The sequence below is a fragment of the Puma concolor genome, chromosome A2 (assembly GCF_028749965.1).
Source record: "Puma concolor isolate L17-30 chromosome A2, mPumCon1.1.hap2, whole genome shotgun sequence".
Lineage (NCBI taxonomy): Eukaryota > Metazoa > Chordata > Mammalia > Carnivora > Felidae > Puma > Puma concolor.
The window spans coordinates 149,951,051-149,973,281 of NC_141668.1; the positions used below are offsets into that span (position 1 = coordinate 149,951,051).

General features: G+C 40.7%; 1 protein-coding gene across 2 annotated transcripts in view; it reads left to right on the forward strand.

Annotated features, from left to right (window-relative positions):
- The first annotated feature begins 15,320 nt into the window (after positions 1-15,320).
- The window catches only part of DCP1A (decapping mRNA 1A), a 58,434-nt gene continuing 51,523 nt past the window's right edge, over positions 15,321-22,231 (forward strand). Inside the window, exons 1-3 of one of the 2 annotated variants that reach the window (XM_025915732.2) lie at positions 15,321-15,545; positions 17,575-17,615; positions 19,727-19,854. In XM_025915732.2, the coding sequence (XP_025771517.2) occupies positions 15,351-15,545; positions 17,575-17,615; positions 19,727-19,854 (364 nt within the window). In that variant the 5' untranslated portion in view covers positions 15,321-15,350. Of the gene's footprint in view, positions 15,546-17,574; positions 17,616-19,726; positions 19,855-22,231 lie in introns of those variants that run through there. The other variant, XM_086697930.1, reaches the window with a different exon arrangement.

The window sequence follows — 22,231 nt, forward strand, 5'->3', positions numbered from 1 at the left end:
GGAACAGAGGCCCCTGCAGACGAGAAGGTGGTGACCTTGCTGTGCTGCAGACCGGGTGCCCAGCAGAAGCAATCCCACAGAGCCACGGAAGCCCCTCCCTCCCTGTGGTTGTAGCACAGGTTAAAACAGGTGATTGTACTTTGTGGGGCTCGGGGGAGTTTTTGCCTTAGATCCATTTCTCTGAATGGAAAACTTTGCCGTTTGTGTTATTGCTTTTACTATTGTTAATTCAACAGAAACCTTGGAGCATCAGGACACAAGACTCATAGGTGTGTACCTGATTCATTCTGAAATTATGTTTGGCTTTTAAAGGGATATTATTCAGCTTGCCGGGAGGACCGAGGGCTGTGATAATGCAACCTCCCCCTTTCTTTAATTCCTAGTCTTACAAGAGGCACCAAAACCAGATTCTCCCCCTCACAGTGGCTGCTTTTCCAGTAAGAAGTTTCAATCAATTAAACAGAGCACATAGGCTATTTCTCCCTCTCTTTCTGCTGATAAAGAGCAGGTTTAACCAGTATGTCTGCTCCATCTGATTATACTACTATAGGATTTTGGACGGCCACCAGGAAAATATATGTAAGAAAAATTACTGTAGCTCTGTGCCGGACTAGCTCACTGAGAAACTCCTGATTACCTAGCAGTATGCACTTGTCCTTGGCTAACGAATGTCCTCACTTTTTAACATATATGCCTGGCCTCAGCACTTTTCGGTCCTAAACTCTGCTGTACTTCAATCCTCTTGACAGCTAGCGTGTGTTCCAAGACTCTCTAGAGTTGTGGATGGCAATGCACCAGGAAGTGTGAACCGTGGTGCCACCATCCATTTCCCAGACAGGGATGAGGGTCTTTCGGTGGCCACCAGTGAGAGGGCAGGCTTGGGTTTCCAAGAAGGTTGACCCACATTCCAGAGACACGCATTTCAGCAGAAGTACCACATTCTTCACATGCTGCCAGGGGCTATGCTGATTGTCCCCTACTTATAAAATGACAAAGCTAATTCATGGACTGTGAGAAAAGAAAAGAACATCGTGATTGATTGAGCCCTTACCATGTGGAAAGTACCATGTCAGTTAATTTGCCCATGGTTTCTCAATACAAATTTCTACAAGCCTAGGAGGTAGGTATTATTAACCCTATTTTTTTTTATTTTTTTAATGTTCATTTTATTTTTGAGAGAGAGAGAAACAGACAAGCTTGAGCGGGGGAGGGGCAGAGAGAGCCAGAGACACAGAATCCAAAGTAGGCTCCAGGCTCTGAGCTGTCAGCACGGAGCCCCCAGCTGTCAGCACAGAGCCCCACGAGGGGCTCAAACTCACAGGCTGTGAGGTCATGACCTGAGCAGAAGTCTGATGTTCAACTGACCAAGCCACCCAGGTGCCTCTCCCCCTTTTTTTTTTCTTAGATGAGAAAACAGATCCAGAGAAGTCAAATGACTTCTCCTGAGGAGCCAGCCATCAGGTGGCGGAGCCAAGACTGGGGTTCTTTTTTGACTTTCTGCTTTAGAATGCTCAGATATCGGTGTCTTAAAGCCATTGGTGAGATACTGCTTCAGCACATCACAGCAAATAGGAGACATGGAGAACATTCTTTCCAAGAATGTTCCAAGAAATATTACTCAAGAATGTAACCCCAAAGAGAATCCATATGGTTTTCTCTGTAACAAAACAAAAGGGGGGGGGGGGGAGAACATTGGTATCTTCTCTCCTCTCAGCCTATCCTAATTTTACCCATCACCAAGGTTCAATTCCAGTTCTGTGTCCTCCATGATGGCTTCTGCACGTCCTTCATCTGGGACTCAGCCCTGGACTCAGCCCATGACCTCACATGGATTTCTTGGCACTTAACCATATACTGCTCTGTGTTGCTCATTTCCCTCCCTCCCCTAACTTCCCTTCTTAGCTCCTAATTACCTGATGGAAATTCTGATAAGCAGAGAAATGCTAAGAAAAGAGAAAAGGAAGCAACCTAAGTATTTATTGATGGATGAATGGACAAAGAAGATGTGGTATATACATACAATGGAATATTAATCAGCCACACAAAAAAAGAAGGAAATCCTGCCATTGGTGACAACGTGGATGGACCTTAAGGGCATTATGCTAAGTGAGGGAAGTCAGACTGAGAAAGAGAAATACTCTACGACCTCTTACATCTTAAAAACAAAATCTTAAAATCTTAAAAAACAAAACAAAAAGCCTCACAGATACAGAGAACAGATTGCTGGTTGCCTGAGGCAGGGGATAAAGGGTGAGTGACATGAGTGAAGGTGGTCAAAAGGTACAAATCTCCAATTATAAAATAAATAAGTCAGGGGCACCTGAGTGGCTCATTCACTTAAGCATCTGACTCTGGTTTCGTCTCAGGTCATGACCTCATGGATTGTGAGTCGGGGCCTCATTTCGGGCTCCAAGATGACAGCATGGAACCTGCCTGGGATTCTCTCTCTCTCTCTCTCTCTCTCTCTCTCTCTCTCTCTCTCTCTTTCTCTCTCTTCTCCCCAACTCATGCTTTGGCTTGCTCTCTCTCTCTCAAAATAAAAAAACATTTTTAAAAAATAAATAAATACATAAGTCATGGGGATGTAAAGTACAGCATGGTAACTCTAGTTAATAATACTGTATTGGGTGTTTTAAAGTTGCTAAGCGAGTCGATCTGAAGAGGTCTTTTTTTATTTCATTTTAATTTTTTTTAATTTTTTAATGTTTTTATTTATTTTTGAGACAGAGAGAGAGAGACAGAGCATGAGCAGGGGAGGGGCAGAGAGAGAGGGAAACACAGAATCCAAAGCAGGCTCCAGGCTCCGAGCTGTCAGCACAGAGCCTGACGTGGGGCTTGAACTCATGGACTGTGAAATCATGACCTGAGCCGAAGTCGGATGCTCAACCGACTGAGCCACCCAGGTGCCCCTGTTTCTTTTTAATTTTTTAACGTTTATTTATCTTTGAGAGACAAAGAGACAGAACACAAGTGGGGGAGGGCCAGAGAGAGAGAGGGAGACACAGAATCCAAAGCAGGCTCCAGGCTCTGAGCTGTCAGCACAGAGCCCGACAGAGATCAAACTCAAGAACGACAAGATATGGCCTAAGCTGATGTCAGACACTCAGCCGACTGAGCTACCCAGACGCCTGTGATCTGAAGAGCTCTTACCACAAGACAAAAATGTTTATAACTGTGTGGTGACGGTGGTAATCATTTCATAATGCATACAAATATCAAATCCTTATGCTGTAATCTGCAACTGATAGGATGCTATATGCCAATTATATCTCAATTTTTAAAAAGGTTTTAAAAAGTGAATACCCTGGACATTCCACAGATCGGATCATCAGCCCCTGAGACCCAGAGTTGACTCTATTACAGCAGGAGCACCGTAACTTCATGGTATCCCACCTGCAGAGAAGGAAGGGAAGCCAGGGACAGATGCCCCAACATCCCCCGTCCTGTCAGAGTGAATGTACTGAGCTGTTCAGCAATGAAGGAGCAACAGACAAGGAAGCAAGCCTGTGCCCTGCTTCAAGACAGAAAAATTAAGAGTTAAGTCCACCATGAGTGCCTTCCAAAAATAGTTCCCAAAGTTTTTATGCTATCTAACAAGATTTTATGGACGCTAGAATTTTTATGTGTTTCTCCTGTCTTGTTTCACAGCCCAGTTCCATTATCCTTCTAGCATAAAACCATCTTTAATACTTTCTGAAACAGCCACCAGAAAAGCTCTAGCAGGATAGCTCAGGCGAAATGCACATTACCTGGCAGTGGTCCACTAGACCACCGTTGGTACATTAGCATTTGTTTATCAGTTTTGCTACCTGATTTTCTTGGATGCCAAGGAGCCGAGAACCCAGATGAGTCCATGGACAGCGAGGCAGAGCAACCTTGTGGGATGGGCCCCGTGGTTGTGGGTACTGGCTCCGTCACTTAGTTTACCGGAACACCCATTCTCCCCAAAATAAAACAAGGATAAACGTCCTTGCCCTGTCTTGTGTTGAGGATTAAAAGAGGTAATAGGTACGCATGTTCAATGAAAGCGATAAATATTTCCACAGCAGTGATGGGGTTCAGGACACATTACCCCAAAATATGGCATCTTGGCACATTGAATATTTCAGGCTCCAGGAACTTGAGAAAGCAGTAAGGACTCTCTGACCTTCCCCTGAAGCAGGTCATAAGACCCTCACATGAGAGATGCCCTCCTTAGACCCAGAGGAAAGAAGCTTTCTTATTTCAGAAGACACAGGGACACAGAAAGGAATTTAAACAAACAGACCTTGCTGAATTCCCCTCAGTTTGCACTTAGCTCATACTCTTTGCCCTATCATGTCTTTCTGCAACTTCCCGTTCTTCTCAAACCCAGCATAAAAACACTGAGGCTTGGGGTGCCCTGGTGGCTCAGTCAGTTGGGTGTCCAACTCTTGGTTTCGGCTCAAGTCATGATCCCACGGTTCATGAGTTCAAGCCCCGCATAGGGCTCTGTGCTGGCAGTGCAGAGCCTGCTTGGGATTCTCTCTCTCCTTCTCTCTCTCTACGCCTCCCCCTCTTGCTCTGTCTCTGTAGCTTTCAAAATAAATAAATAAACTTTAAAAAAAACACTCAAGCTTAACCATTTCTTTGGATTTTCATTTCCTCATGATGAAGGAAATCTTGGGTCACGTAAAACTTGAATTAAATCAATGTGTATGTTCCTCTCCTGCTATCTTTGTCAGTTTGAACTTCAGACTCAGCCTATTAAGGACCCTAGTATGGTTGAGGAAAGCTTTTTCTCCCCTACAGCAGGGAGCGTGTTAAAAGATCAAAGTACCGGAAGAGTGGTGCTTTGTCATCATGGCAGAGTTCAGATGTAATTGACCAATTTTCTTATCCTGGAACTGTTAGGTCAAGATTGTTTGGTCAATTAATTCTATGCAAAACTGAACTGCCTAATATTTATTGAAAAAGATGCTACTGAATCCTCAAAGGTTTGTTGCTATGATTTTGGTTTAGAGTTAAAAGTAAAGCGTTTTGGGGTGCCTGAGTGTGTCCGGCTCAGGTCACGATCTCATGGTTCTTGAGTTTGAGCCCTGCATCGGGCTCACTGCTGTCAGCATAGAGCCTGCTTTGGATCCTCTGTCCCCCTCTCTCTCTGCCCCTCCCCCACACACATGCACACGGGCTGGTGCGCTCTCTCTCTCTCTCTCTCTCTCTCTCTCTCTCAAAAACAAACTTAAAAAAATAAAGTATTTAATATACATATAAGTGATGATGATGGTTTTAAATAAAAGTAGATTCAAAAGCTGGGTAGAAGATCAAAAGAAAGCCATGTCTGTGTTTTTCTCTCAGCTTTTAAAATGCCCTTTTCTCCCCATCTGCATCTTGGAGGACAGGTGACCCTAAGGCACGGCCACACTATGAGATTGTGCAATCAGCAGCTCATTTTGCTCAGCTCAGTTCTATGAAATGCGTGGGTCTGGTGGATGTGAGCCTAACCTACATTTTCATAAAAGGTCAGTTCTTTTTTGTTTCACAATGTTAAAGCATTTACCCTCTGCCAGACTGAATAAGAATGACATAAACTCATTGACTTTGCCTCTGAAACCTATTTTGCACTACCAGTCTCTAGTTTGAAGGACAAAATCCAAAGACTGCTCCTTTTTAATAGCCCCTATTACTTTTTTTTTTAACATTTATTATTGATTATTGATAGAGAGAGACAGACCGTTAGCAGGGGAGGGGCAGAGAGAGAGGGAGACACAGAATCTGAAGCAGGCTCCAGGCTCTGAGCTGTCAGCACAGAGCCCGACATGGGGCTCGAACTCACAAACCGAGAGATCATGACCTGAGCCAAAGTCCTATGCTTAACCAACTGAGCCACCCAGGCGCCCCCAGCCCCTGTTACTTTTTAAAAAGAACTTTCTAGCTCACATCAGAAAGATCTATGCTATTAAAACTTTAAAGATCAATCAACTTCTTTTTAGGGCCAAGAAAAGACTCCTGGCTTATTCTGAGAAGACACACCAAAATATGACATTAAGATTACCTGTCAGTTTGGTTCAGCTGATGTATTTCTAGCAATTGCAAGTTACACGGTTCATTTCTTTGGTATGATGTGCCTTTCAACAGATCTCTTGGCTGCTTCCCTACAGATGATGTACTCCAATCCTCAGGGATTCGTGGACTAACGAGTTCAAGAGTTTTATTCGCATATATGCTATTAGTATAAGCTATGGGAGGGAATTTTTCCCTCCCAAGCCTCAGTTTCTAGTAGATTACTTTAAATGCAGGCGTCTGTAAAGAGCAGAAAATGCCCATATGGTAATGTTTCACCTGAGTAATCATATTTCCATTACCTTTACTTAACCTCAAGGCAATTTAGCTCAAAAACAGATAAATGGAAAGTTTGGAACTGTGTATGTTTTCCTATGTTTCATTATTGAAGAATAAAAGGCCATCAGTGGAAAGCGAAGATAGGAAAGGAGTCACTGGAAAAGAAAACAAAAACCCTCCTATATGAAAGCATCCATCAATACTTAGGAAATGCATGACTTTTAGACATTTACAAATAAAAAGGCCCATCTCCCCAAATCCCTTAAAACTAAGTACATTTATATCCAAATAGTCCCACCTAGATTATTTTCCAGCATTAAATATACAAATATGTGTGCTCTAAAAATGCTCTTAAAAAGTACAAAGACTTAGAGGAGTCTGAAAGATTAAAGAAACATTAATGAATAATTTTTCAAAACTATAGCTCTTTAAAGAAATAATTTTGCCAGCTTTTGGTACAGGAAGATTTCACATAAAAACAACTATATCGTGTTTTTCACACAATTTTATCCAAAGGACCATTAATATAGTATAATATTTTAAAGCCATATCCTTTTACTTCACTTTTGTTCTTTTGCTTGTACTTATCAGCGACCTAAGTAAGACAAAATTACAAATATACCGAATATACACAAAATGATTCTATTTGGTTCACATTTTAACATTACCTTTTTACACCATCTGCCTCGGGATTTTCAATAAAAATTCTTTTAGTTTGAAAATCTTCATCTTTGCCAAAAGACAGTTTCTAGAGCTTTGGAAAGTTGTCATGCTAATACAATCAGAAAATGAAACGGCACGGAGCAGCTTAGGAAGACACAGGAGAGTGGGTGTTTTGTTACATTTCTGTACCAGATCATTGTTTCTAGGAGGTAATCCATAAATTTTTAATCCTTCTAGTGTTCTTGAGCAATGTAAAAAAGACTGCTCCTGACCTAGTTCAACCTCCTTTATCACAGCAGTGGCAACAATTTTATTGCACAAGAGAAATGGGTTTTTCTATTATCTTTTGGGTTAATGTTTATTGGATAGCTAAGGGTAATTTATGTTCTTCTCCTCAGATAGTGAATATTGATATCTCCTTCAAGGTCCAAAACAGGGAATAGTCCTTAAATTCAAGGCTGCAGGCAACATACAGATGAGTGAATGGTTTTTAATATTGTGACAGCTAATCTCCGTTAAATTACAGCATTTCCATAATTCAAAGTGCTTTTTAGTGTACATTATTTTGTGTTTAACATTATTTTATGTTATGAGTGCAATTGAGTGGGGAAAGATAGGATTAACTAATATTTGTACCTTCAGGATAAATGTAATCAAGTTTACCAAAATAACATAAACTATTATCTGGCCCATATTTGTTATTCCACAAATCATGTAATAATTGATTTACACAAGAAAGCCTCCCACGAATCTTGTGTCAGTTTTGCCTCAAGCTCACACGTTGGATCACATATTGGATACCCAAATTAAGACAATATGTAAGCAGAAAAAACAAAGCATTGAACCCTTTAAGAATGTAATACTGTGTGGGGTTCCTGGGTGGGTCAGTCAGTGGATTCGAGCCCCTCATCAGGCTCTGTGCTGACAGCTCAGAGCCTGGAGCCTGCTTCGGATTCTCTCTCTCTCTCTCTGTCTCTCTCTCTGCCTTTCCCCCACTAGTGCTCTGTCTCAGTCTCTCTCTCTCTCTCAAAAATAAATAAACATTAAAAAAAATGTAACACTGTGATTTTACCTCAAAGTGGGAGGGTACAGTGAAGATACATATTCATTGTGGGTTTTTTTAATGTTTATTTATTGGGGGGGAGGGGCAGAGAGAGGGAGACACAGAATCCGAAGCAGGCTCTAAGCTCCAAGCTCCGAGCTGTCAGCACAGAGCCCGAGATGGGGCTCAAAGTCACAAACCTCGAGACCATGACCTGAGATGAATTTGGGCACTTAACTCACTGAGCCACCCAGGCACCCCAATACATATTCATTCTTAAGTGTATCTCTGTGCACATCCAATCCATAAGAGTTCAACAATTTATTAATATGCTTTAGCCACTGAACAAATTTTGTGTTGAAGGGAGCTAAGACTCATTAAATGAATTAAATGCATATGTAGAAGTGATTATGATGGCAATTTCACCAGATAAATAAATATTAGTAAATGAATAATGGTTATATAAGACTAGAAGCAAACCAGAACTAAAACTGGAAAGATATAGAAAAGAACTCGTGTGGGGCGCCTGGGTGGCGCAGTCGGTTAAGCGTCCGACTTCAGCCAGGTCACGATCTCGCGGTCCGTGAGTTCGAGCCCCGCGTCGGGCTCTGGGCTGATGGCTCGGAGCCTGGAGCCTGTTTCCGATTCTGTGTCTCCCTCTCTCTCTGCCCCTCCCCCGTTCATGCTCTGTCTCTCTCTGTCCCAGAAATAAATAAACGTTGAAAAAAAAAATTTTTAAAAATAAAAAAATAAAAAAAAAAAAAAAGAACTCGTGAACAAAAAAAGTCTCTAAGTTCTGTTGTCCGTACTTAGTACATTTCATATTAATCTGTAGAGTCAACAAGGAAGATTTCAGGTTACAGAGTTAACACAGCAGATTGATGCCTTTAAATTCTTTCTTATTGTGTTGGCTTAAGAAATACAGTTGATCCTTTAGATGAACAAATAAAAGAAGATGTGAGATAGATAGATATAGATATATATCACATATCACACATATCATATAGATATGAATATATATTCATATATATCAGTTCAATATAACTGATTGAATATATATATATATGAATCATATATATGTATATATATGATTCAGCCATAAAAAAAGAATGAGATATCGCCATTTGCAACAACACGGACGGACCAAGAGAGTATTTTGCTAAGTGAGAGAAGTCAGAGAGAGAGAAAGACAAATACTATATGATTTCACTTATATGTGAAACCTAAAAAAATAACACAAATGAATAAATGAACAAAAAGCAGAAACAGACCCTTAACTACAGAGAAGAAGACGGATGGTTGCCAGAGGGAAGGGAGTGAAAGGATGGGCAAAATGGGCGAAGGGGAGTGGGAGATACAGGCTTCCAGCTATGGAATGAATAAATCACAGGAGTAAAAGGTACAGCATAGAGAATACAGCATAGTAACAGTGTTGTGTGGTGACAGATGGCAGCTACGCGATGGGGAGCACGGCATAGCGGATACACTTGTCAAGTCACTATGTTGTATGCTGAAACAAATGTAACATTGGGTGTCAACTACACTTCAATAAGAAAATAATAATACAAGAAGATAAAGGTGCTTTAGAAGTGGGGGAAAAAAGAAATACAGTTGATTCTTGAACAACACATAGGTTGGAGCGGCAAACCCCCACACAGTTGAAAACCCAGGTAAAACTTTCGACTCCCCAAAAACTTAACTGCTACTGTTGACAAAGCTTTACCAGTAACATGAACAGTTTTTGTATGTTATATGTATTATATGCTATCTTCTTATAGTAAAGTACGCTAGAAAAAAGAAAATGTCATTAAGAAAATCATAAGGAAGAGAAGACATACTTTTTCAATATTTTAACGTTTGTTTATTTTTGAGAGAGAGAGAGAGAGGAAGACAGAGTGTGAGTAGGGGAGGGACAGAGAGAGGGAGACACAGAATGTGGAGCAGGCTCCAGTCTCTGGGCTGTCAGAATAGAGCCCAACACGGGGCTCGAATTCATGAATCAGGATATCATGACCTGAGCCAAAGTCAGATGCTCAACTTACCAAGCTACCCAGGTGCCCCAAGAAAATATATTTATAGTACTGTTACCATATTTATCAAAAAAAAAAAAAAAAAAACCTTCCCATATGTGGACCCACACAGTTCAAACTCATGTTATTCAAGTGTCAACGGTACTTGCATTTTAATACGCCCAAGGGAGAAAGAAAGATAGAATTAAAAGAAGTCTGAGAGCATCTGTGGCAACTGTCATGCAGAAGTACATTTTAAACGCCAGCCTCCCAATTTGGCTTTAGTAGGTTATTTCATGATGCAATTGCAAAATCAATTGCCTAATGGTATAGGCAAGAATATTTTTGGTCCTTAGCCACTCTGTGACTCTGCAAATTTGTGCTTATAACTGATTGCTAATGCAGAGCTCTGGCTGGAGTTCTCTTAAAGTCTTGACTTATTGTCAAAGCACTAAGCAATCTTCTGGTAAATCATATGCTTAATTTTAATTCCACTTCAGAAGCCTGAAGTTTTATTGCTGACTTTCTGAACAATCTGGAGCAGTACAATTAGTTGGGATAGGCTAGACCGAGGTAACAAAAAAGTACATAATCTCCCAAAGTACATAATCTCCGAAACCCAACACAGTCTACTCAATCATCTGACAGTCTGAGAAGGATACCCTGGACAGCAAGCACCTCTCCTCTTTGTGGTGATTCAGGGTCCCAACCCCTTTCATCTTAGGTCTCTGCCATTCTTCATGGTCCCACAGTTGCCTGCACCCAGACAACAGAAAGGGGAAAAGCAAGTCAAGGGGGAACATGCTCCTTAAAGCTGTGGCCTGGAGAAGCCACACATCACTTCTGCCAACATTCCACTGGCCAGAATTGGATCAGAGAGCTGTACCTAAGCTAAAAGAGTTTGGGAAATGAAACCTATCTGTGTGGGGAAGGCAACAGAAAAGGATAAAAATGACTGCTGGTGAATAGTGTACAATCTCTGCCTCAGGGAAATCAGCTCATCTTGTACCTTTGGATGCCTTCATTTACAAATGCGTAACAATTATCTACATCCATATACCAATCTTGAGAGTTTGTGAGTATACCTATGAAGCACTTTGCTGTTCCATGGAGAAGCAGTATGTATCAGTTTTGAATATACTGCTAGTGTTTATACCACTGCTATGCTATGGTTAATTTGAAACGTTCCATTGGGTTAAGTAACGGCAAAGGATGTAGAACTTTCTCCCAAAGAACATTATCAAGAACACCATGTTAAACACAATAAACAGATTAACTAAATGGTATGGTAATCCCATGTGCTTTTATTCCAGTTACATTACCCCATATGGAGATTTCTTTCTCCCTGGTTGAAAGCATTAGTATGTCTGCTCCAGAACTGACAGACTAAACTAGTTCACATATCAGAAATGCAATTCTAGAAAGCATCTAGTACCTTTTAGGATACTTTCATAAAGCTATGGGAAACCCAAAAGATTCCACCAAAAAACTTCTAGAACTGATTCATGAATTCAGCAAAGTCGCAGGATATAAAATCAATGCAGAGAAATCGGCTGCATTCCCATATACCAACAATGAAGCAACAGAAAGAGAAATCAAGGAATCGATCCCATTTACAATTATAGCAAAAAACATAAAATACCTAGGATTAAATCTAACCAAACAGGTGAAAAATCTATACACTGAAAACTATAGAAAGCTTATGAAAGAAATTGAAGAAGACACAAAAAATGGAAAAATATTCCATGCACCTGGGTAGGAAGAACAAATATTGTTCAAATGTCAATACTTGGGAATGCAAGCTGGTGCAGCCACTCTGGAAAACAGTATGGAGTTTCCTCAAAAAACTAAAAATAGAACTACCCTACGACCCAGTAATGGCACTACTAGGCATTTATCCACGGGATACAGGTGTGCTGTTTCGAAGGGACACGTGCACCCCCATGTTTATAGCAGCCCTATCAACAATAGCCAAAGTATGGAAAGAGACCAAACGTCCCTCAATGGATGAATGGATAAAGAAGATGTGGTATGTATACCCAGTGGAGTATTACTCAGCAATCAAAAAGAATGAAATCTTGCCATTTGCAACTATGTGGATGGAACTGGAGGGCATTATGCTAAGTGAAATTAGAGAAAGACAAAAATCATATGACTTCACTCATATGAGGACTTGAAGAGACAAAACAGATGAACATAAGGGAAGGGAAACAAAAATAATATGAAAACAGGGAGGGGGACAAAACAGAAGAGACTCATAAATATGGAGAACAAACTGAGGGTTGCTGGAGGGGTTGGGGGGGGGGATGGGCTAAATGGGTAAGGTGCACTAAGGAATCCACTCCTGAAATCATTGTTGCACTATATGCTAACTAATTTGGATATAAATTATAAAAATTACAAAAAAATAAAAAAAATAATTGACATGCATGAAGCACAAAAGTGACAGGTCTTCCAGGGAAGAGGAAGACACTTTCCCATCTCTGACCTGCCCAGCCACCTCTCCCTTCTCCAAGTAGTCTCCTCCATGGCCTTATAGGCGTTGGGTTTGAAGATGGCATTCACTCATGAATATTTATGGAGAATCTACTCTATGCCAGGGGCATAAATACTAAATACTAGAGACCCAACAAAGATGCACTCGCTGCCCTTAGCCTGTAGTCTAAGACACAAGAAAGATCTTAAGGTTTGGTTCACAAACACAAGGCAAAACCATGCATCAAAGCAAAGGGGGAAGAGTTTCAATTCCAAAGTATTCACATTGTCCTTAATATATCTTGAGAACTGTACAGAGCATTACAGTCAACATTAACACGTTTTGGGCCATGCAAACATGCATTTTTGAAGCAATTTTCCATCTGAATATTGGTAAATCTATGTAAGAAAAAAATTAATGAATAAGTCATGGGGATGTAATGTACAGCATGATGATTATAGTTAATAATACTATGTTACATATTTGAAAGTAGCTAGGAGAGGGGATCTTGAAAGTTCTTACCACAAGAAAAAATTTTGTAACTAGTCATGGTGACAGATGTTAGCTGGACTATTGTGGTAATCATTTTGCAATGTATACAAATATCAAATTAGTATACCATACACTTGAAACTAATACAATGCTATGTGTCAACTATACCTCAATAAAGTAATAATTTTTTAAGAGAAAAAAATCACTTAAGTTTCAGGTGTGTCTTTGAATTTTATTCCAAGGGCTTGCATTATCTATTCAAAAAATACAAATATTTTTTAAATTAGGGCACAGATTTTTAATTATTTTATTGAAAGTAGGTGGAAGACTCATTCTCAATGATGAAGAAAGGTAGCCATGGTGTATAGGAAGGGAGCCCTGGGGGAAGGCAGGAGTCTCTGGATTCTAATACCAGATGCCCCCAGACTAGTGTGGAACTGAGCCAGTGATTTCTCCATCCAGCTTCAATTAAATCACCCGTCAAATGAGGATGATCACACCTTCCCTAGCTCACCATTAGACTGTAAAATGAAAGGGAGCCCTTGCTTTCTTCTCTGGTGAACTCCTACTCACCCCGGAGCACTAATGCAAACATCATCTCCTCCATGAAGCCTTCCTAGACTTTCCTGACCAGATGGAGTGAAATCCTCTGGGTTTCAAGAGCAACATCTCTAGCCTGGTCCCAGTTTCCTTACATTGTCCAACTTGTTTCTCCCGGAGCCAGGAAGTTGTCTTAAACAGTCTTTAAAGCTCCTGAGGGGCTACCAGTGAAAAGGGAAAGGGTTAACATTAGGCAGATAGAGATAAAGGACCTTCAGGGAGGCAGACTGCAGCTACAAGTGGGAGGCTGAAGAAAAGGCCAGGTTTGGAAGAAAAAAAAAAAAAGGATGAAGGTATTCCAGACCTACCTGGGCTAGGTGCCATGCATGCAGTCTCACAAACTTTCTGATAAGGTCCCAATAAGAAGTCAGGGACAAAATTCTTCAGAGCTACCCAGCCGGGACACATCTCACTCTTTAGAGCGTTATACTTTCCCTCAAACTATCGCTTCGCTGTTTCCACAAGATTCATTCGACTCCGTGAGACAAAGATCAGCGTCTCTCCGACCCTCCTGTGACACCAGCTCACACCTAAAAGTTCCAGATACTTAAGGAACAGTGAATGACTGACACGCTTCCTGTCTGCCTTTGTACACGCTTCTCACGTGATACTGCAAAGAATGTAAGACATGAAGTCTCTTCCCATTCACAAATGTAAAATCATAAATACAAATATTACAGGGCTTTTTTTTTTTAAGTTTATTTTGAGTACGAGTGTGAGTGGGGTAAGAGAGAGAGAGAGGGGAGAGAGAGAGAGAGAGAGAGAGAGAGAGAGAGAGAGAGAGTCCCAAGCAGGCTCCATGCTGTCAGCCCAGGGCCCCACCGCCGTTTCAGGAAACATGAGATCATGACCTGAGCTGAAATCGAGTCAAGGCTTAACTGAGCCACCCATGCACCCCGGGGTTTTTTTGTTTCGTTTTGTTTTGTTTCCTTTCAAAAATTCAATTCCATTGGGGTATCTGTTCAATGTAAGAAAAAAAAATTTTTAAACAAGTTGAGTGGTGTGAACAGAGCTCCGTATAGTCTCCGTTATTTGTTTTACTCTTTAGCTAGTACCTGGCTCTTCAAAATGTGTTAAAATGCCCAACAGATGTTTGCTAAAATAATGTATTATCTTTATCTTTTTAAAGCTTTAATCGATATAGGACAAACCCAGGCCTTCGTGCTCTCCTCCCAAGACCGGATGGAAGGAGTTACATGAGACCAAGACGAGGAAAATGAGCAAAAGTGAATTGCACAAGACATTCCTGTGTAGTTACAGGAGGCTTAGTTTGGCTTTTCTCAAAATTTTCCTACAGAAAGACACCAAATTGCTGGCGATAGTCATCCAGTGAGATCCGAGACCTGGGGCGACTTTCAGGGTACCGCCCTCCCTGCTCCCAGCTTCTCGGTGCTTTCCCCCCACGACCTGTGGAGTGCCGCACAGGCACAGCCGGCTTTTCGTTCCGCGGCCCGGCCTGCGCGTCCTCAAGCGCAGGCTGCCCCCGCGTCGGCCTGCTGCCTCGTCCGGCAGGAGCCCGAAGAAAGCTCGAGGGCAGCCTCGATCCCGCCGACAGGACATTTTAACCCGAGTACAGGATGCGCCTGCGCCCCGCCGGCAAGCTCGGCCGCCAAAGACACGCCGGACCCTAGGAGCCCGACGGTCCCGGAACCCGGCGCCCGGGCCGTGGACGCAGCGGAGCCTAATAGCTGTTGTACCGCCCCGCCGCGAGGCCCGGAGGAGAAGCGGAAGTTGAGGGTGCTGACGCAGCTGGGGGAACCTCGCCTAGATGGCACCATCCTGCCCGCGACTCCGCCCCCGCTGGAGGGGCTCGGCTCCAGAATTCAAGATGGAGTCGCTGAGCCGAGCTGGGCAGGAGATGAGCCTTGCGGCCCTGAAGCAGCACGACCCCTACATCACCAGCATCGCAGACCTCACGGGCCAGGTCGCTCTGTACACCTTCTGCCCCAAGGCCAACCAGTGGGTGAGTGCGGCCAGGCCGCTGAGGTCGCCCGCCCGGCCACCGCCTCTTAAAGGGACCGCGCGGACTGTCCTGGGTTGGGGAAGATTCCGGAGGCCAGGGCGGCAGAGGAGAGGCCAGGGACTGGAGAAGAGACAGGCCGGTCCCTGAAAGGTGTCAGGGGCTTCGAGGATTGGGAGAGAGGAGCGAGAGAAGTAGGCCCAAGACGTCCCGAGGGAAAAGCCGATAGAGGGGAAGATTGCAGGAGGATCAGTCCCATGGGGTCGGGTCCGGGGACATGGGCGATCTGCCTTCTTTGCAGATGTGTTGGAGGATGAGAACGGTGGGGTCAGAAAGATACCTGAAAGATTGCGTTTGAAGCTGTGAGGGTTATTAGGTAAAGTACATATACATAATCTGTAAACACCCGTGCTCTCCCCTAACAAGCACGTAAATAAGAGCCCCCTTCATAGAGGTCATTTGGATTTAAAGCTTGAAATCCAATTAGTTTCAATTCTTGGAAGGGAGGTGGTGGGGATAAATCCGGCTTTTATCTAACTGCACTCTGTTTCCAGAGTTTTGGGAAAGATTTCAAGGCACTTAGGAAAAGGGCTTCCATGTTAATTGGATTCCCTTGAAACCTTTGGAAAAGAGACCCTGTAAATGTGTTTCGTTCCAGCTGTGCTGCTGGTGATGTCACCTCTGAATGCTCCCTTCAGACTAAGTACTTTTTGGCTTTTTTTGCACGGGAGGGGGTCTGAAAAGTTACATTCAATCTGTTCTCTGACTTGTGAACCCCTGTTTAAAAGTAATATAATTTCCAGTTTTCTAGTAATTGACCCTCAGTAATTTGCTCATTCAGCTTTAGGCTTTACATTTGTCAAATAATCTGTAAATGTTTGTTGGATTGAGTTCATAAATGACTAATGTTCACATTTCAGTAAGAAATGAAATGCTTATACTAACAAAGCTCTGAAATATTGTAATATATTCTTTAAGGTATAAAACAGAAACATAGGTTATATTTAATCAATAATTTTGTAAGAATGATTTGACATTTATAAACACTTAATTCAGATGAAGAAAGTGTTCAGAATCCTCTTGCTTTACTTTATCTTCTTTCCTTTACCTCCTGGAAGAGAAGGAGATACGGAAAGTCAAAAAGAACAAAATTATAGAATTTTTTTTTTTTTAGTGTAGCTGTTTTAGACATTGCCTTAGTTTGAATTGTTCTGAATCATTTTACTTTATTTGGTCTGCATATAAATTTGTGAGCTGTGAATTGCAGACAAATGGTGAAGACTTGGGGGCAGGAACTTATGACTAACAAGCTTTTATTTCTAGTTTTTCACGGATTTTCAATGTTGTGGAATTTTAATTGTGGAGTCCTGCTTTACATATGAAATGCAAGCCATAATCTGAATTGAAAAATAAGCTGCCGTTATTCATTCATTTGGATAATGGCACATAGAACATAAGCAAAACTTTTTCTTTGTTATTTTACAATGAGTTGTAACTTCTCACAAACTATGTTGCTTCAATGAACCAAAGATAAAATTAAAACTATCATCAGTGTTTTGGGGCACCTGTTAAGCGTCCAATGGTTTCAGTTCAGGTCATGATCTCGTGGTCTATGAGTTTGAGCCCCGAGTCAGGCTCTGTGCTGACAGCTCAGAGCCTGGAGCCTGCTTCCGATTCTGTGTCTCCCTCTCTGCTTCTCCCCCATTTGCTTGCGCTCTCTCTCTCTCTCTCTCAAAAATAAATAAACATTAAAATTTTTTTTTTAATTTTAAAAAGAAAAATGTTGCAGATAATAGACATGTTGCTGTATTGAACATTGTGTATACATTAGTATGCATTAATAGCATAGAAAGGATAAGAAAGAAACTGGTAACAGTAGTTTGTGGAGTAAAAGAGTTACTTGACCTGTTCCCAAGTGAGTAATTTTAAAATTAATAAGCTCATTTTAAACATGAATTATTTCTTCTCCATTAGGACCATTTGGGGTTGAAGTATGGGGGAAAAAAACTAATTGACTCATTGTCTATTATAGGAGAAGACTGATATAGAAGGGACCTTATTTGTATATCGAAGGTAAGCTTTTTAAAAAAATGATACATGTCTATTTTTAATCTAATGGTGAATAGTGTCCTATAAAGGTCAGCGTTGTTGTACGTTTGTCTTTGGAACCTTCCTGCTTGTCCCTATTCATCCATTTGTAGCTGTGAGATTCTAACCAAGTTATGTCCCTTCTTTGAGCCTTCCTATGATTCAGAGCTAGTAATGTGTAATTTTAGCTTGAGAGTCATTTAGAAAGCCTGGATTATTCAGTTGCACACTTTATATTTTCAACTTTTCTGAGAGGTCATTATGTAAAATAGGATTGGTTTACAAACTACAGCTTTTGTTTTATTAGGCAACTTTTGTGTTCTAACTGTAACTGACAGGAAAGGATAGTCATGAGTCCTTATTTTTCTGGATCTCCCTTAGGTCTTGCTCTGACTGGGGCAGGTTCCTTCCCATGGTTTCTAAAGCAGAGGGATTCAGCAGGAATTATTACTGACATCTGGTCCTCCCCACCTTTTTGTATTAGGAGTTATCTTTTAAGGATTGCCTTTCTCCATTGATGGTAATTAACAAGAATTTGTCAAATATTCTCTAAATTCTGGTGTATGGCTTTGAGATCTTGTCCAAATACACTGCTTTGTTTTTTTCTTTGTATGTAAGTGCTTTGATATTACATATTAACTATAGCAGCTCTTTAGTCTTTGCCACTTTGTTCCCTGCCCTTCATCTTTCTCCTTTAAAAAAAAAAAAAAAGGCCTTTATCCTTCACCTACTTCATTATTCTTTATTACCTATGTAAATCTCTAGAAACTCATTGTAGTTAGAGCCTCGGTATCTATGATATTTGGAAAGTACTTTCCTGGCCTTACTGTTACAGAATAGTACAGATCCACTGTTTGTAGAAAATATGAAGTTTAGTATAATAAATGATTTGGTTTAATAATATTCATAGAGGCTTACACAGTGTTGATCCTAACAAAAGGAAACCAATGAAACTATTTGGGAAATGTGAGAATATTTTATGTGCCTTGGATTAAGGTCTGCCACAGTGTCAGAATATCACTTTGCAGAGACCTTAGTCTAGAAGAAGCCTGGATTTGGAGTCAGAAAACCTAAAGCTGAATTCTAGTCACATTATTTGTGTGACTTTGGACAAAAGCCTTAATCATTCTGAGTTTATTTCCTAATCTATAGAGTAGTATTCTAAAATCTCTCCCATGTACACAGAGAAATGAATGAGAAACTGTGAAATGTTGTATACATGTGAGGAGTGTCTAAAGGGTCATGTACTGACTCACCCTGATAGGAGAACCAAGGACATTTGTTATTATAGGATTCGAGGCATTTTCTGTCTGACTCAGGAGAACTGTGGAAAGACCTGTTTGGTGTAAGAAACAATCATGATTGTTATGGTTGACAGTCTATACTAAAACCAAGTCTGTACCGTATTTAAAATAAGTGATATTTTTGTTGAGCGAATGTTTATTAAACATCTACTGGCTATCTATCTTGGGATACAACTGCAAAAAAACAAGAACCCTATTTGTGTGGAGTTTACATTCTGGTGGAGAAAGACAGTAAATATAAAAAATAATAAGTGGTATGGGAAAAAAGAGGTGGGCTGGAGGTATTGAACTTGAGAGCAGGGTGGGAACTGAGAAAGAGTAGTTCTTAGGTAAGTGTCACTGAGAAAGTGGTATTTGAGGAGAAGCTTGCAGGGGGTGAGATAACTAGATTCGGGACGAGTGTTCCAGGCAAGGGTCTTTAGGTAGAAGTGCTCTCCTGTAGGGAAAGTGAAGAGCTCGGTGTGGCTGGAGCAAGAGAACAAGGGAAGAGGCAGAGGAGAGGAAGGCAAGGAGGACACATACCAGCCAAGGTCCTGGCGGCCTTAGCAAGGCCATCGGCCTTCAGTCTGAGGGACTAAGCCCTTGGAAACTTCTGAGAAGAGGAGGGATATGATCTGTCTTAAATTTTTTTTTACAATTTTAAGTGCTAACAATATTGTGTAATGCAATAATGTAGTTATTCTTTGAAATGGAAATAAAGAAGTAGATAACATTTCTGTGAATTAAACAGTGACTACAGGGTTGTTTGGTTTTTTTTGTTGTTGTTGTTGTTTTTTTTTTGTCAAATCTAAGGTCAGCCTCACCTTACCATGGTTTTACCATTGTGAATCGACTGAATATGCACAATCTGGTTGAACCAGTGAATAAAGATTTGGAATTTCAGCTCCATGAACCATTTCTTCTGTATAGAAATGCAAGCTGTAAGTATATCTGTCTTATTATGGTTCATATGTTTACAATTAAAATTGAGTGACTTTAGTTTCTATCACACTATTTTTGGATTTGCAAGTTAATAATAAAAAACATAATCTATGCTCTTATGGTTATAAATGAGTCTCTTAGTAAGATCAAGCCTTTTAAATTGAGCTTCTAAAATTGAAACAGTATACACTTTTGTATACAGTAACATTTATATTGTTTTAGTTAAATAAACTATTCCATATAATAGCATTACATTATATTCCTATTGTTTGTTTTATGAAAGTAAGTTTCACCCTTTGTTTTGGTTGTGACATTCAATTATTGGCTGTCCATCCCCCTGAACAACAGAAATAGAACTTAGTTTGAGAGATACAGGATGGGGACTGATACTGATATTTCTATCCCTAAAGCAAGTACTATCTTTTGCCCTGGGAGTGTTATTTTTCAGTCTGTTTATTGAGTGTCTGCTGGGTCCAAATTCTGGGCCACTAGCTGTTGTACTCACTGTTAATGATACAGTAACCCTCGTACGGCAGGAAGGCAGTTAAGTCAGCTGTGACTCAGATGCAAGTGGCAGCTACTCAGTTGTAGAGCGACTTCTAGAGACCTTTCAGGCATTTTACAGACTCCTCAGAATGGTTGCATACAGTCCACAAAGCTCTTTCAAGAAGTAAGATACTAAAAAGTAACCTCAATTCCTGTATTTCAGTATGGGTGTTGAAGATATGAGTGTTTGAGGGCAGAAGAAAGGCAGTGTGTTTGGCACTGAGTGTAGGTAGATCAGACCTGGTTGTGGTAGCAGAGCAACTGTCACTATCATCCAAGGAGATTGCCAGAGAGATGTTACTTCTCACTTAAAAAGGACAAGTTACTCTTTGGATTTCACTTGACTGGGCGGTAACTAGTATTGAAGGAATGTCTTCAGTGTAAAATAGAAGTAGCTCTGGAAATTAGGCAGCTTTTAATTCCCTCAGTGAGAAAGGATGTTGTTTCAGAGACAGAAGCCCCAAACTCTTCTCCACAGCTCACTTTATGTATCTGAGTGAAATAGAGTCTCTTGATTTTGCAGTGAACTATTTGTCCAGAAAGTTCCTCTCTGAGATTTAATTTCTGGGGACATACTGGAACTAATGTTAACAGCAGAATTACTTCAGATGGCAGCTTTCTTTGTGCTGAACTTTCTATTAAAGGGAAGATTCTACAGCGAAACACAGATCCAGTTTTTTGGTTTTTTTTTTAAGGGAAATTGGCTTAATTCTGCTCCTTACTACCTGGAAACTTAATCTAGCTATTGCTTCTAACAAAAGTTTGAAAGTAGTCTGGAAAATTATCAGAGACCCATGGATTTCATAACTATTTAGCATAAGCCTAATGTGAATCATAGTATTTCTTTCACAAGCAAAGGTTCCTGTGGAGTTGAAAGTGCAGCATAGCACAAATAGAATTAAATCACGATTAACCAGAATTTCACTAATCAGAGCCTCGGTTATCTGGAAAGGTAGATCAGACTTTTTTGTGCACATCTAGCAGATACCTGGAGTACAACCTGACGTCACCATAAAAATGTGCTGTAACTTTAACCCCACTATAGTATCCTAGATTAATTTGTTGTGATGGTAAGAATTTAAATCGTCAGGAGTGTTTATTACGTTAATTAGAATATTCTCAAGCAGAAAGGTACACTAATGCATTTTATTCTAGAAAGATTTTCAACAAGAAGTTGAAACAAAGGTTTCCTTAGTTGAACAGAAAACTCACTTAACCAAAGTTGTCCAATTCCCCAGTTAGTTGAGGCACTGAATTATTTTCTAAGGGCTGTATGGTTTCTGGTATTGCTAATTAGAAATGCAAGAGCACATCAGCTTGTTTTCAGACTAGAGAAAGGCCTGAAAAGGTCAAGTACAACTCTGTGGGTGTATTAGAAACAGTCTACAAGAGGAGCTCGGGGAAGGTATTTAAAGGAACAGCTGTATCAGGGAGAAGTGACAAGGCAGGGTGAAGTGATTCTGGGAGTGTGATGGCCTCTCTTGGGTCTATGTTTTGTCTACCTAGTCTCAAATGTGGAGAATAGTCTTGTCAAGGCTGCAAGCTATTGAGTTGTTAAGGGATTTGTTCTTTAAACAAAAAGTTAATTAGTGTCTGATTGTGTATACAGGTAATTATACCTGATTCTGTGGCTGCTCTTCTGGCATTGTCTTGTGGGAAATATCACTAAAACACTGACCCGTTTCACTCGTTATACCTTCAGATCCAGCTTCTTTCACTCATGTCAGTTTTTGGAGTTACTAGAAAACTGAGCTCTCATTTTTCCCAGTTCTAAATAAATTGTTTTGTTTTATTTTATTTTTTAGTTTTGATTTATACAACACCCCACCC